Source organism: Equus asinus, chromosome 20 (assembly GCF_041296235.1).
Source record: "Equus asinus isolate D_3611 breed Donkey chromosome 20, EquAss-T2T_v2, whole genome shotgun sequence".
Classification (NCBI taxonomy): Eukaryota; Metazoa; Chordata; class Mammalia; order Perissodactyla; family Equidae; genus Equus; species Equus asinus.
The window spans coordinates 21,220,534-21,237,042 of NC_091809.1; the positions used below are offsets into that span (position 1 = coordinate 21,220,534).

Below are 16,509 nucleotides of genomic sequence, written 5' to 3' on the forward strand. Positions count from 1 at the left end.
GAAAGAATCCCCAGTGGGTGGGAACTCTATGATTGTGAGCAGTGTGGGAAACACTTCAGTGAATGTTCATGCCTTGAGACACACAGGAGAGCTCACGATGGAGGGAACCCTCATGATGATGATCAGTATGGGAAAAGCTTCCTTACTCTGCAGAAGAAAACCTCTACTGGAGAGAAGCTTTTCATGTTGAATCAGTTGGGAAAAGCCATCAGCCCGACTCTAGATATTGTGTACTGGAAAACTAGCATGCAAGGGGAAGACTTTGAATGCAGTGATGGTGGAAAAGCCTTTGCTGATCACTTTTACCTTTGGGCCCAAATGAGAACTCACAATGGAGAAAAACTCCATGAAAGGAAGGAATGTGGGAGATCTTTTATTCACTCCACAAGTGTTGGTGTACATATACAAACTCACACCGGTAATAGTCATTATGAATGTAATGAATGTGGAAAATCCTTTAAAGGTTTCCATACCTGAACTCTCACGTTCAGATTCATACTGGAATAAAACCCTTTAAGTGTAAGGAATGTGGGAAGGCCTTCACTCGATATGAGTCCCTTACTGTCCATAGAAGAACTCACACTGGACCGAAGCCTTTTAAATGTGGCAAATGTGGGAAAGCCTTTGCTTCTTCCTCAAGTCATAGTAAACATTTTAGAACTCACACTGGTGAGAAGCGTTTTGAGTATAATATATGTGAAAAAAGATTTACCAGATCTTCATACTTAATCGTTCACAAGCGTACTCACACTGGAGGGAATCCCTATAAATGTAAGGAATGTGGGGAAGAGTTCAGTTCTTCTATAGACCATGACAGTCACAAGCAAACTCACACCAGACAGAAACCCTATGAATGTAACAAGTGTGGCAAAGGCTTTACACGTCCTGTGCATCTTAACATTCACATGAGCACTCACACTGGAGAGAAACCCTATGAATGTAAGGAATGTGGGAAAGCCTTCGCTCGATATGCATGCCTTATTCGCCATGGAAGAACTCACACTGGAGAGAAGCCTTTTAAATGTGACAAATGTGGGAAAGCCTTTGCTATGTCCTCAAATCTTGGTGAACATTTTAGAATTCATACTGGAGAAAAGCGTTTTGGTTGTAATATATGTGGGAAAAAATTTGCTAGGGCTTCATATGTAATCATTCACAAGCGTACTCACACTGGAGAGAAACCCTGTAAATGTAAGGAATGTGGAAAGGGCTTTCAATGTTGTCACCTTAGGATTCACAAGCAAACTCATACTGGAGAAAAACCCTATTAACATAAGGAATTTGGGGAAGCCTTCACTAAATCGTCAGGCTGTATTGACCACATAAAAGCTCACAGTGGAGAGAAGCCCTTTAAATGTGACATATATAGGAAAACCTTTGATAGTTCCTCAAATCTTGATAAACATTTTAGACCCATACTAGACATAAGCCCTTTTGAGTGTAACGTGTGTAGGAAAATATTTACCAGTTCTTGGTACTTTATGATTCAGAAGTGTACTCACACTGGAGAGAAACCTTAGAAATGTAAGGAATGTTGGAAATCCTTCAGTTTCCCAGTTCCTTTTGGTGTCATGAAGGAAATCCCCTGGAGAGAAAGTGTATTAGCATAAGGAATGTGGTAAAACCCTCAGGAGTCCTTATTCACTCCAAAGGTATGAAAGGACCGCACTGCAGAGATGCTTTCCAATTAAGAAATGAAGGAAAGCCATGAGATTCTCCTCACAGCCCAGCATGTAAGGACTAACAGTGAAGCCATAGTATTAAGAAACATGGAAAGCCCTTCCCTATTTCCTCAGTGAAATATGTATTTCTTACATGTGAGAGATCTCACAGTGGAGACAAATCCAGCTGATAGGTGGGAAAATTGTTCTGCCAGTGTTCACTTGTGATTTCACTTTGGAGAAAAGCTTTACGAATGTAAGAAATGTTGTAGAGTCGTTATTTCCCGTTGTATCATTTCTCATCTTTAGTAAAGGTGGTGATCTACAGTCAAGAGGAAGTGAGTACAGGAAATAGGGGAAGTGCTACCCTGAGTGTGTGAATCTTAGGGTCTTCTGAGATGCATAGCATCCTGGGTGGTTCTCTAGATCTATTTTAAGCCTTTGTGATTAGGCCCTAACCATTCTTGTGCATGATGTCTCTTTCTTTCTGCTGATAGGCCAGTCTAGTTCCCCCACATTCCAAGTTGCACCCTGGTCAAAAGTTGGTCTACACCATTCACATCTAATCCTCTTCTAACTACCTCATCTCTCTTGTTGGATTGACATGGTCTTACATTGTGAAGGCAGTGTCTGCTTGACTGTGTGGAGTGCTCACTGAACTCATTTAGGGTGAGTCATGCTGGCCACCGTATTTGGTGGTAAAAAGACATCTCTGTAAATTTTATAAAATTATCTTTTCCCTCTCACACGAGATCCTTTCAGATAAAAAGTCAGTTTCAAGCATGGTGTAGTTGAGAGAGAACTGAGAGAACACTTACAATGTGGGATACCCTGATCTCATGATCTTTGTGGGTGAACAACAACCCTACTACCTCGGGAGGACTTTTAACCTCAAGCTGTACAGGATGATGGTGAGAATCAGGAATGTTCTCTTTCACAGCATACCCCACCACAGCCTGGCAAAATAATGATCTCATTTGTCTGCCTCAAGCAACTGTTACTGGTGATAGGACCTGCTTCTATGTTTGTCATTCGATCCATGGGCTGTGGAAATAGAAAAACTCATGTCAATATACCCGGTCTGGATAATCTGCTGTGCTGCAGGCCCTTTTTGGGAGGGCATCGCCTCAGTGTGAACCCTGGATGTAGACAGACCAGCACAATATCATTTCACCTTCAGTGATACACGTTCACATGGTTTGGATGCTCAAGCAACCTTGGCTGTGTCAGGTATGGCCATCAGGCATGCAGATGCTTGATGACACCTTCTTGTGACTTGAAGCACTGTATGAGAATCTAAATCAAGCTTAATAAGTCCCGAACAAGAATTCTGTGTTATGTTTGTGTCACATGTTTGTGTGTTTGGAGGAGTATGTCATGTTGTGGTTCACCTGGGGTAGGTATTTTGTTATTCAGTGCCTCTGTTGTCCTTTTAATTATTGGCAACAACACCAAAGATCAGCTGATTATTTTTAACCTTTTGTGTGTAGTGTAAGGTCGTGGATTGACCTTAGATGAGATCCTGATTGTAAGAAGACCTGGTGGTCCTATCAGAAGTTGTCACTGTTGCCACAGTCTAAGAGCTTGTGGGTAGTGTTTGAGGTCACTTCTGCAGATTGGCCTTATCCTGCTGCCTGCACTGTTATAGTGGCAGCATCCTCAAAAAGGGCTGTGCAAGAGAAATGGAGGAGATTTCGTCCCAGCTTTTGTTGATTAGTGGCTGAGAAATGGGCATATTCATGTGAATACACTCCAAAAGCCAAGATGATGTGAGCCATATATGCTACAACACAGTGAGTCTTTAAAAATATTCTAAGTGGAAAAAAGCTATTGATTAAAAATTGTATGATTCCATATATATGAAGTGTCTAGAAAATCTGAATCTATTGAGACAGGAGATTTGTGTTCACCTGTAAAGTGAGAAGGCAAATGGGGATTTTGACTGCCAACAGCTGCATTGGAAATGATGAAAATATTCTAACACTTCTCTGCATTCTAAAAGCCTCTACATTTACTAAACAATGTTGAATTATATAAATGGATGAATTGTATGCTATGTGAATTATATCAAGAAAGCTGTTTCAAGAAACAAAAGGGAAAATTGTGATAGTGCCTACTCCATTTGGAGGTTATGAGCATAATACACCTGTAGTCTGTGAGGCATCTAGCATGGTAAGATGCAGCAAATGTTAGCTTCCATATTGTTTTTACCACTAAATATTAAAACTTAATATAAAATATTATAATCAAAGGGTATGATATGGGCATAGGCAAATATATTACTATGCAGGACAGTCTCAATACTAATACAGGTACATGTAGGAATACAGTGTTTAATGTGGAATTTCAAGTCGTTAAGTCAAGGATATTTTATCACTAAGTACTACTGCAACAATTTTCTTTTTGGAGGAAATAAAGTTGGATCCACTACCCCACACCCTGGGCTGAAATACACTCAATGAGGATTAGAGATTCAAATGTCTTTAGAAGTAGTAAGTTTTAGAATTAAATTAAGAAGTTTGCATATAATAGACAGTTTCAAGAGATGTTTTCAAGCAAGAGACGAAATCCAGGAATTATTTTTAAAAAACAGATTCCTTTGGTTACCTAGACATTTAATATTTTGTACAGCAACAGATTGAACGTTAACCTAGCAAAACATAGCAATTCAATAGATGCATAAATTACATATGATAACCTCCTTAAGCAATTCTTGATAAAGTGTTTTATTAAATCAGGATTTAAAAAGATCTTTATTAACTCCATGTGGGCCACCCACTGAAATCCACGGCAAACATGGTTATGAGAGAAACTTTAGAACCCGTCCTAAGTGAAGAATTTCTGGTATGGGTGCGATTTCACTACCTAGTATGGAGGTCTTGGGCCATAGAGTAAAATCAGAAAAATGAGAGCAGTTATTTGAAAAAGAGAAAAGCTAGAAGACTTAGAGAAAACGTTATGTTAAAAACACAAAGGAATGAACAGATTTTAACATGGTGTCCAATATGCATAAAATAAAAATGGGAAATAAAGACTAAGGATAAGGCTGAATGGAGGAAATAGACTATTTCATGGATTGGCTGGCATATCATGGGAGAGCCTTTGTAAGGGCACTAGGAAGGCGATGAACATTTGATGAACATTCCCAGGTTCAACCCCCACCCCGTGTGAGGGCCCTGCCCTCGACCCGTAGCCCTGCCTGGAGCTCTGGGTCTAGACTCAACATTGGCTAGGGCTGTTTGTGCCTCCAGCCCGGCACTGAGCCAACCTCAGCCCATATCTACCCACACAGTTGTTAACTAGAATTTCTCAGTCTGAGGTGGTCTATTTTGATGGACAGACTGAGCCTCAGAGCTCTGCCATCCCCAGGCAGGAAGCGGAAGTGTGGTCACTTGTTCATTGGAGATTTTCTTCCACCTGTTCCCAGTACCTTGGGGACTTTCACATAGGTGGTGGTCCAGCCCAGCCCGGCTTTGGTGAAGTCTGAAGAAACAGGATGATATCGGGGTTGAAGTGAAAGTCAAAGGGCATGTTTGGTCCAGACCACTGAGGGACCTGTTTACACAGTCCTGGTGTGCGCTGCTGGCTTCTGCTGGGGCCCTGGGGCTTTCCAGCACAGCCAGGTCCAACAGCCTGTTCAGGCGTTCATTCCCCGCAAAGATTTGAGCTGTAAAATGCTGTGAGGGCACATGCCCAGGGGCTTTTCATCCACTGAGTTCCCTCTTTGAAAGCCTTCTAAGTAACCTTTGTGACTTGTCTCCAGAAAAGAATTTCCATTGTTGGAGTGACATTGACTCAGCCCCCACATCCTCCCATCCTCATGGTTTGGCAAGTCTGACCTATTCTGGGGGGCACTGGCTAAATGTTGGTTCAAGAGGGCCTCTGTTTACTTTTATATGCAAAAGAATATTTTATGTGGGAATTTGGTGTTGTCTTTTTGGGTCCTTCATTTATTTTTGACACATTACATTCAGGTAGAAAGGTACCTTCTTACATGTCTATGATGTGCATGTTTCTGTATATAAATGTAATCGTATGTAGACAAGTCTTTCTACTAAAGACAATCAAGAAGACTCACCTGTCTTTTCAAACGTCCTAGGCATCTGCACAGAGCTTCAGCACAGTGGCCTCCAGGAGAAGAGGGTGGAGGCTTTATTATACTCGTTCTGGAATAATTCAATTTACCAGTCACAGGGTGTTTAGACTAAGTGTACTTTTTTCCACATTCTACTTTTGAAAAGTCTCAAACCTTAGAGAATTTGAAGATCCAATTTGGACAAATTTTTTAAAAATTATATTACTGACATAAGTTTTATAGCATTGTGTAAATTTCGGGTGTACTTTATTACATATCAGTTTCTGTATAGACTGCATTGTGTTTACCATCAATAGTCTAGTTGCTAGCCATCACCATACATTTGTGCCGCTCTGACCCTTTTGCCTTCCCCCACCCTCTTCCCGTCTGGTAACCACTGTTCTGTTCTCCCTATCTGTGTGTTTATCTTCCACACGTGAGTTAAAGCATATGGTGTTTGTCTTTTTTTTTTTCAAAGATTAGCACCTGAGCTAACATTTGTTGCCAATATGTTTTTTTCTTCTTCTTCCTGAAGACCCCAGTACATGGTTGTATATTCTAGTTGTAGGTCCTTCTGGCTCTGCTGTGTGGGATGCTGCCTCAGTGTGGCCTGATGAGCAGTGCTAGGTCTGCACCCAGGATCCAAACTCGCGAACCCCAGGCCACCAAAACAGAGTGCGTGAGCTTAACCACTCACCCGTGGGGCCCGCCCCAGTGTTTGTCTTTCTCTGGCTTATTTTGCCTGGCACGATATTCTCAGAGTCCATCCGTGTTGTGAGAAATGACACTATTTTGTGGCTTTTTGATGGCTGAGGAGTATTTTATTATATATATATCAAATATTTATTCATCCATGGCTGGACACTTGGGTTTTTTCCAAGTCTTGGCTATTGTGAATAATGCTGCAGTGAATATAGGGGTGCATAAGTCTCTTTGAATTATTGATTTCATCTTCTGGTTTTTTTTTTTTTTTTGAGGAGGATTAGCCCTGAGGTAGCATCTACTGCCACTCCCCCTTTGTTTTTGCTGAGGAAGATTGGCCCTGATCTAACATCTGTGCCCATCTTCCTCTACTTTGTATGTTGGACTACTGCCACAGCATGGCTTGGTAAGTTGTGGGTAGGTCCATGACCGGGATCAGAACCGGCGGACCCTGGGCTGCTGAAACAGCATGCAAACTTAACCGCTCTGCCACCAGGCCAGCCTCTTGTTGCATTTTTAAATAGGATTGTACTCTTTTCTTTCTGGTAGTTTGTTGTTAGTATATAAAAATGCAGCTGATTTTTATATGTTGATCTTGTATCCTGCAACTTTGCTGTAGTTGATTATTTCTAATAGTTTTCTCTTGGATCCTTTAGGGGCTTCTATAAATAGAATCATGTTATCCACAAATGGTGAGAGTTTTACTTCCTTTCCAATTTCGGTGACTTTTATTGTTTCTTGCCTGTTTGTTCTGGCAAAAACTTCCAGTGCTATGTTGAAGATGAGTGGTGACAGTGGGCACCCTTGTCTTCTTCCTGTTCTCAGAGGAATGGCTTTCAGATTTTCACTATTAAGTATGATGCTGGCTGCGGGTTTCTCATATATGGCCTTTAACGTGTGGAGGTGATTTCCTCCCATACCCATTTTATTGAGAGTTTTTATTATAAATAGATGTTGTCAGATGTTTTCTGTGCATCTATTGAGGTGATCATGTGATTTTTATTCCTCATTTTGTTAATGTGCTGTATCACATTGATTGATTTTTGGGTGTTGAACCATCCCTGCATCCCCAGAGTAAATCCCACTTGCTCATGGTGTATGATCCTCTTAATCTATTGCTGTATTCGTTTTGCTAATATTTTGTTGAAGATTTTTGCATGTATGTTCATCAGCAATATTGGCCTGTAATTTCCTTTTTTGTAGTGTTCTTGGCTGGTTTTGTTTTCAGGGTAATGTTGGCCTCACAGAATGAGATAAGGAGGCATCCTATTGTCTTCCAAGTTTTGGAATAGTTTGAGAAGCACAGGTATTAAATCTTCAATGAACGTTTCATAGAATTCACCACAAAAGCCATCTAGTCCTGGACTTTTGTTTTGGTGGAGGATTTTGATTACTGTTTCAATCTCTTTGCTTGTGATACGTTCATTCACATTCTCTGTTTCTTCTTAATTCAGTTTTGGTGGGTTGTATGCTTCTAAGAATTTATCCATTTCTGCTAGGTTATCCAATTTGTTGCCATCCTGCTTTTCATAGCATTCTCTTAAAATCTTTTATACATCTGTATTTTCCCTTGTAATTTCTCCTTTCTTTTCTAATTTTGTTTATTTGAGTCTTTTTTTCTTAGCAAGTTTGGCTAATGGCTTGTCAATTTTGTTTGTCTTCTTAGAAAGCCAGCTCTTAATTTCATTGATCCTTTCTTTCTTTCTTTTTTTTTTTTTTTTTGAGGAAGATTAGCCTTGAGCTAACATCTGCTGCCAACCCTCCTCTCCTTGCTGAGGAAGACTGGCCCTGAGCTAACATCCATGCCCATCTTCCTCTACTTTGTATGTGGGACACCTGCCACAGCATGGCTTGACGAGCAGGGTGTAGGTCAGCACCCAGGATCCAAACTGGTGAACCCTGGGCCATCAAAGCAGAACATGCAAGCTTAACCGCTGTGCCACCAGGCCAGCCCCTCTATTGTTTTTTTAGTCTATATTTCAGCTATGATTTTTATTATTTCCCTGTTTTATTGACTTTGGAATTTGTTTGTTCTTCTTTTTCTAGTTCTTTTAGTTATAGTTCATTTATTTGAGATTTTTCTTGTTTATTGAGATAGGCTTGTTTGGGTATGATTTCCCTCTTTGTACTGCTTTTCCTGAATCTCACAAGAATTGGTATGTTGTGTTTTCATTTTCATTTGTCTCCAGGTATTTTTTCTTTCTCCTTTGATTTCTTCATTGATCCAGTGGTTGTTCAGTAGCATGTTGTTTAAGCTCCACATATTTGTGACTTTCCTAGTTTTTTTTCTTGTAGTTATTTCTAGTTTCATAGCATTGTGGTTAGAAAGATGCTTGATATGATTAAAATCTTTGTAAATTATTGAGGCTTGCCTTATTTCCCAACATACAGTCTATTGTTAAGAGTGTTCCATATGCACTTCAGAAGAATGTGTATTCTGCTGTTTTGGGATGGAATGTTCTCTATATATGTCTTAAGCCTATCTGTTCTAGAGTTTCATTTAAGGCCAGTTTCCTTGTTGACTTTCTGTCTGGATGATCTATCCATTGACATAAGTACAGTGTTGAGGTCCCATGCTATTATTGTGTTGGTATCAGTTTCTTCATTTAGTTCTGTTAATAGTGGCTTTATATACCTTGGTGCTCCTGTATTAGGTGCATATATATTAATCAGTGTTATGACTTCTTACTGGAATGTCCCTTTCATCATTATGTAACTCCCATCTTTATTTCTCATTATCTTTTTTATGTTGAAGTCTGCTTTGTCTGATGTGAGTATGACTACACCTGCCTTCTTTTCCTTGCCATTGTGTTGCAGTGTCACCTCCCATCCCTTCACTCTGAGCCTGTGTTTGTCTTTAGAGCTGAGATGTGTTTCCTGGAGGCAGAATGACATTGGGTCTTGTTTTTCCATCCTTCCAGCCACTCTGTGTCTTTTGCTTGGTGAATTCAATCCATTTACATTTAGTGATTATTAATATATGAGGGCTTACTACTGTCGTTTTATTTCTGTGTTTCTTGTTGTTGTATATTTCCATTGTTTCTTTTCCCTTGTATTTCTGGCTGCTATTTCAGTTTGATGGTTTTCTCAGTTTTCTTTTTACTTACGATTTGTGACTGTGCTCTGATGTTTTGTGCTTACCATGAGGTTTGTATAAAAGATCTCATGGGTGAGATACTCCATTTTCTGATAGCTTTTTATCTCCATTAGCCTAAGTAGGTTCCATCCCTTTCATCTTCTCCTTCCATGTTTTTGTTGTCATAAGTTATCCTTTTGTGAGTTGGTGGTTAAATTGAAGTGTTTATACTTATTTTGGATGCTTTCTCTCTCTTTATCTTTCATGTCATAATTGTTTGTTAACCTGTTCTGATGGAGAGCTGCAATTTTCCTATTTTGTCTTTCTATTTCTCCCCTTCCTCAAATATTTGTAAACTTTTGTCCTTTTCTTTAAGGTCAGAGGCCTCACTTCATAATTTATTGTAAGACACGTCTAGTGGTAATGAACTCCCTCAGCTTCTGTTTATCTGGGAAAGCTTTTATTTCTCCATCATATCTGAAGGATAATTTCAATGGATCAAGTATTTTTGGCTGATAGTTTTTGGCTTTCACTATTTTGAAAATATCATTCCATTCTCTCCTAGCCTGTAACGTTTGTGCTGAGAAATCCATTAAATGCTCGATGGGAGTTCCTTTGTATGTTATTTTCTTCTCTCTTGCTGCTGTTAATCTTTCTTTTTGTTATTGAGTTTTGACTGTTTTAATATTATACGTCTTAGAGAAGGTCTTTTTCTATTGATGTAATTAGCACTTCTCTTGTCTTCATGTACTTGTATATCCAGTTCCTTCCCCAGGTTTGAGAAGTTCTCAGCTATTTTTCCTTTGAGCAAACTCTCTGCTCCTTTCTCTCTCCCTTCTTCCTCTGGGATACCTATAATCTTTATGTTACTATTCCTAATTGGATGGATATTTCTCAAATAATTTCTTCATTTTTAAAAAATCTTAGTTTTCTCTCATCCTCCATCTGAAGCAGTTCTAGATTTCTGTCTTTGAGGTTACTAATCCTCTCCTCAATAAGGCCTGCTCTATTCTTTATGCTTTCTAAATTATTTTTCATCTCATTTATTGTGTTCTTAATATTCAGAATTTCTGTTTGTTTGTTTATTTGTTTTAGGGCTTCATTCTCTTTGTTTAATTATTCCTTCTGTTCTTTAATTTTATTCCTCAGCTCATTGAGCTGTCTGAGTTTTCTTGTAAGTCACCGAGTTGTTTTATGAGAGCTATTTTGAATTCTCTGTCATTTAGATTGTAATCTTCTGTGACTTCAGGTTTGGTTTCTGGAGATTTGTCATTTTCCTTCTGTTTTGAAGTGTTATTGTATTTCATCATGGTGTTTGATGAATTGCTCCTCTGCTGGCACATTTGTGGTGGTAATCACCTTTTCTTATATGAGTACAGCTTTGGTTACTTTCCTTCAGGTCACCTGGGTCTCATGTTCTTCCAGTTGGTGTCTGCAGGCTGAGATGTTGCTGTCCCATGCACCACCTTCACTACTGTTTCCGAGTTTTCTTGTGAAGCCAGCTACACCACCGCAAGGTGTCCTGGGTTCACGGGTCTCATTGTTGCTTGCAGTGGGCTGGGAATCCAGGGACTTGTGTACAGCCCCCAGTGGTGGTGGAGCTAGTGTCATGGTTGCCACCACTGGGGAATGTGTCACTCGCTCTGCTGTGGTTTCTGTTGCTTCTGGTTGCAGATTCAATCTGCCACCGCAGTGGCATCAGAGACTGCTTTTTATATTCCTGCCTCGTCTGCTCTTAGGTGTGCCAGTTGAACCACTCTGATTTTTTTGCAGGCCAGGCTGCAGTCACTGGCAGGTCGCTTTCGCATGGGCTGGATCACCTACTCTTGGGTCACATTCCCAAAGGTGAGGATGCTTCAGTGGGTGGTTTGCACTCATGGGGGCAGCACCACCTCTCAGGCATGGTGCCTTCACATTGGCTGAGCCACTGCCACTCAGCAGGCAGTGTTTAGGTGCTTGAGGCTGGACGTGACTACACTCACAGCGTTGCTGTAAGTGTGTGAGGGTCCATAACCTGGATCACTGCTGCTGGAGAGGGAAATGGGGCCGTTCCCCTATTTCTACTGCTTCTAGGCCACTCACCTTTGGATGTATAGATGCACAGATCTCTTAAGCATCTTGTTGTGCTGTGTAAGGAATCCAATGGTTATTGGATGTCCATTTAGTTTAACATAGGTGGGCGAGAGAGAGGGAACAGCTCACTTCACCATGATGCTGATGTCACTCTGATATAACAATTTAATATCAGCAATAAACCCCAAGCACTTTGAGGTCCTTCTATTTATGAGCAGGTATGTCTGATAAGGTCTCTCCCAGAGGCACTGTCAGCCAAACCGGATGAGAATTTCTTTTACTGCAGATCTCTGCTTTGAGAGGCTACGTTAATTAAAACTAATAATAATCCCTCATTCACTTTTTTCTTGTAAAATATAAATAACCTAAAATTAGCTGTTTTAAGTGTACCATTCAGTGGCATGTGCACTCACATGATTGTGTGACCATCACCCCATCCAGCGCCAGAACTTTTTCATCTTCTCAAACTGGAACCATACCCATTAAACTCTAATGCCCCATTTCCCCCTCCTCTCAATCCCATGAAACCTGCATTAATCTCAGTTCTCTAGGTTCCTCAGATAAGCAGAACTTACAGTAGTTGTCATTTTGTGTCTGGCTTATTTCATTTAGTATCATGTCTTCAAAGTTCATCCATGCTATAGCATGTGCCAGAATTTCCTGCCTTTTCAAGGCTTAGTAATACTCTATTCTATTCTACATATGTATCACATTCATAAGTCAACGGATGCCTGGGTTGTTTCCACTTTTGCGCTATTGTGTCTAATGCTGCAATGAACATGAGTATACAAATGTGTATTCAAGTCCCTGCGTTCAATTCTTTTGGGCGTTTTACCAGAAATGGCGTTGCTGCCTCATATGGTAATTCTGATTCTATCCCCATTCACTTATAAAGTCCTTTCATATCTTGACAGGTGTTTATTTCCTAGATATTTTTAAAAATTGACAAAAAGATTTTATTTTAAATTGTGGAAGACCATATAAGATATACCATCTTAATTGTTCTAAGTGTACAATTCACTAGTGTTAAGTATATGCACTTTGTTGTGCAATAGATGTCAGGAACATTTTCAACTTCAAAAGTGCAACTCTGTCTCTAATATACAATGTATCCCTCTTCACCTCTCCTTACAGGCCCTGGCAACCTCCGTTCTACTTTTTGTCTCTACACTTTGTCTCTACAAGTTTGATTAATGTAGGGATCTCATAGAAGTGAAATGATGCAGTATTTGTGTTTTCATTAAAGGTTTTTTGTGATATGAAAAGTCCCAGCTTTTGTGTCTAAATGAAGTATTAACAATCATAGCCCCAGTGTACTTTAAATTTCTTTCATTTTCCCCCTCCCTTGCCCCTAGTTTGATATTTATATAGAGGCATCCTTTGGAGGTCACTGCAAAGTGTCAAGTGACTTAGGATTTAGTTCCAGTGGCCCGTATTTTAATTCACTTGGTGAACATGGGCACACACTTGATCGGTGTGTGTGTATTTCCTCATCCATAAAGGGGAAAAATAAAAGTGTCCTTTCCCTCACTGGGAGGAGGAGCCCTTCCCAACACTTTCACATCAGGAACACCTGCCTGGTCCCACCCTTGGTCCTGGCTGTGCCTTGCCCCTTGGAGATGTCCCCACCCCTCTGCTGCAGATGCTTGGAATTTTCTTCTGGCTTAGGAAGGTCACGGTTCCCATTTCTTCCTTGCTTCACTCACCCCTCCGTGCCCTGTGTTCTTGGAGCCCCTCCGATCATCACCACAAATAGAAGAGCGTGCCTTCAGCCAGCTCATCTCTCTTGGCTGCTCCTTCTCTGTCTGGTCTGGAGATCCTGGGCTTGGGTGAACCTAACAGGACCAGGAGGATCAGAGCGGTCAAAGGGAAAGTACCTGTGTTCTGCGTGGACACCAGACAGCTCCAGAGGTATCACTCTACTTCCTGCTGGGCTGGGCTCTTCACCTCCCACTGTGGTGTGTATTCTGCCAGCTGCCCACCTGGCATCTCCTCCCACTGCCATTTTTGCTCTGTGACCCCCACCTGCTCTCCCTGCTTGGCCCACAGCCTCTCTCTGAAGTGGCAAGGGATGGGGGGCCCACCCCGAGCATCTGTGCCAGGCAGGAGATGCATCGGGCTGTGCAGTCAGCTAGTGTCCATGAGGCCTTTTCATCCACTGTGCTCCACCTTCTAAAATGCCTCCTAAGCAACATTTGTTGCACCATCTCCATAAGGAAAAGCATCTCAGTCCCTCACCAGCCTGGGCATTCTGGCAGTGTGGGTGAGCTCTGCATGAATTTGTTCCAGTTGTGGGCATCAGTTATTTATGTTTGCTTCAATATATTCAGGTGGGAAGATAAAGAGCATTCGTAGGGAGGATCTGAGATCATTAAATGCATGAGTGAAAGAATGCCTATAATTACGAAATTTATTACCACAGAAAAGCTGGGTACCGCTTCCACCTCATCTCGCCTGACCCCGAGAGCCCTGTCAATTTCCCAGAACTTCAAAATATAGGAGTCTTTTAAAAGAGATGATGTAAGTCTTTTTTTTTTTTTGGAGGAAGATTAGCCCTGAGCTTACATCTGCTGCCAATCCTCCTCCTTTGTGCTGAGGAAGACTGGCCCTGAGCCAACACCTGTGCCCATCTTCCTCTACTTTATATGTGGGATGCCTGGCACATCTCGGCTTGACAAGCGGTGTGTAGGTTGGCACCTGGGATCCGAACCAGTGAATCCCAGGCCGCCAAAGCAAAACATGCGAACTTAACCACTGTGCCACCGGGCTGGCCCCAATGTAAGCTTCTTTTTGTTAGTAGCAGCAACTGCAATTGAATTTACCATAATTTAGGGAGAATAATTAGTAAACAGGAGGGTAAACCTTGGCCCTATGGGAATATCCTGTTTCCTGACATTTTTTAATTTTCATGATATTTTCCTGAATCACATATTATATTGAGTGTTACCAAATGGTCGTCTTATGGTTCATTCATTCTTAGCAGTTTTTTATCCTCTTTTATCTTTTTTCCTACCTTGTGATTATTACTATATACTCATGCATTCTGTCTCAATGTACTACAGTCAATATATTATCATTCTTTTTGATAGTTCGAGTTTATCTGGGGGTGGCTCCTTTAAGCTCCCTCCATTAGACACACCCCCATTGACGTCTAAGTACTTTATTGCCTTCTGACTGAGAAGGTGTTGTAGGTTCACTTTGTACATTCCTGCCCCACGTGTGGAATCAGACATTTCTCCCAAAGAGCCTGGTTCTTTTTAGAAATGAACATCAGTTTGTTCCCTGTGCTAAAATCTAGTTCAAGGGCTTCAGGGCCCTTCCAGCACTAGAAAACTTTTTTTAAATTCTAAGTTTGTATACATATTAACAACGCAAAGCTAATATTTCGTTTTCTATCCAACCGTCTCAGATTTTAAATTTATGTTTCTCTCTAAGTCTTGGCTCCTGATAACAGTAGTCTCTTTCTTATTTCCTTTATCCTACATGACACACACAAATATGCAGTATTGCGATTCTAATGTCACCAAAGTTCCATGTTTCTTAGTAGTTCTTTTTGTACTTATTATATATTCTTTTTGTTCTTGTTTCCAATTTTGAAATTGTTTCACTTCTTGAGCATATAAAACAGTTATTTGGTTCAAAAGTCAAAGCAATATGAGAAAGTATACTCAGAAGTTTTCCATGCATCTCACTTCCATTTCATTAACATCATTCTAGTGTGTTTTTTACTTTCCCAAACAAGAAATACATGTGTGTCTATGTGTTCCAATGCACATTTGTGCGTGTTCTTATTTGCCTACAATCTTACTCAAACACTCAATGATCTGCACTTACTATTTTCACTTAAAAATAGATGCTGGAAATCACTCACCTCACTTCACAGATATCTTTCTTTTTTTCCATTAGTTTCCCATTCATACCTATATCATATTTAATGAGATATCCATGAATAAAATTTGACTTGTTTCCTATTTTTTGTTGTTAGAAATCTTGCCAGATACCCTCCACTTAATTTGTATCATTTTGTAATTTCAGAGTGCATTTTTTAAAGCAAAGTTAAAAGTCATTTTGCAGAAAAATAAGCAATGTTTTTGTTTTCATTGCAAAGCACTTGTTTTCCCTCCACCTGCCCTTGAAATCATCCCAGCCCTGTTCTTAGAGTAAGTATATTCCTGAAAATTCAGATTTATATTGTGTCAAGAACACCTACTTAGTTATCTAGGTATATTGTAACAATCTTGAGAAGGGCATTTGTTGCCCATCAGTCCACAATCTCCAGGTGTCTTTGGTGAGTGCCCTGCAGTGATCTTGACATCAAGGAAAGGAGTATCGGGGAGAGTTACCATCAGCCTCAGAGGATGTCAGGATTTGTTTTATGGTGAGTCCTAGGTGATGCTCCTTTTTAGATGCCCCTTCAGGTCAGCCCTGCCCAATATGGTACCCAATGGTCTAGGACTGAGCAGCAATGTTCTGGTGCTTTTAGGAGAAACTGAAGTCAGCCTAAGAAGGCTGTGTGATAAATCAGCTGCTCCTACACGTCCACTGGGGAAAGGTGCTGCGTAATCATCGGGGGTAGATAAAGAGTCCCATTTCTCAGGGCTGAAGTTTCCTTCTGTGTAAAGTAAGACTATCACCTTTTTCTCTTGGACAGCATACTTCATGATCCCTTTTCTTCCTCTAGTGACAGGTGACTCCTCTGGCATTTGATGGCAGTAGTGTGTATTTGTGTGAGTTTGCCTGAGTGTGAAGGGACATTTCAGGAATTTCAAATGGTGATGGAATGATTTTCCATGAGGTTAATGTGGGAATTACAGTCAGCTCTGGATCCTCATTCATTCTTTCTTTCCTAAATTTCTTACTCGGGACTTTTTGGCCTTCCTGAGCGAAAGACAGAGGATGAAAGAATGGTGGCTGACTAGCTG

General features: G+C 40.6%; 1 protein-coding gene across 15 annotated transcripts in view; it reads left to right on the forward strand.

The window, feature by feature from the left end:
• LOC106824483 (zinc finger protein 426-like) overlaps positions 1 to 16,509 on the forward strand; it is a 51,776-nt gene that overhangs the window by 17,986 nt on the left and 17,281 nt on the right. For 7 of the 15 annotated variants that reach the window (XR_011496130.1, XR_011496135.1, XR_011496133.1 and 4 more), the window contains exon 6: positions 1 to 16,509. This exon is cut by the window's right edge. The exons of 1 other annotated variant lie outside the window; for it this stretch is intronic. Coding sequence is in view for 7 of the 14 variants with exons in the window: in XM_070491937.1 (XP_070348038.1) it covers positions 1 to 477 (477 nt within the window). In the remaining 7 variants the exon portion in view is untranslated. 7 more of the 15 variants (XM_070491939.1, XM_070491941.1, XM_070491938.1 and 4 more) reach the window with 5 other exon arrangements.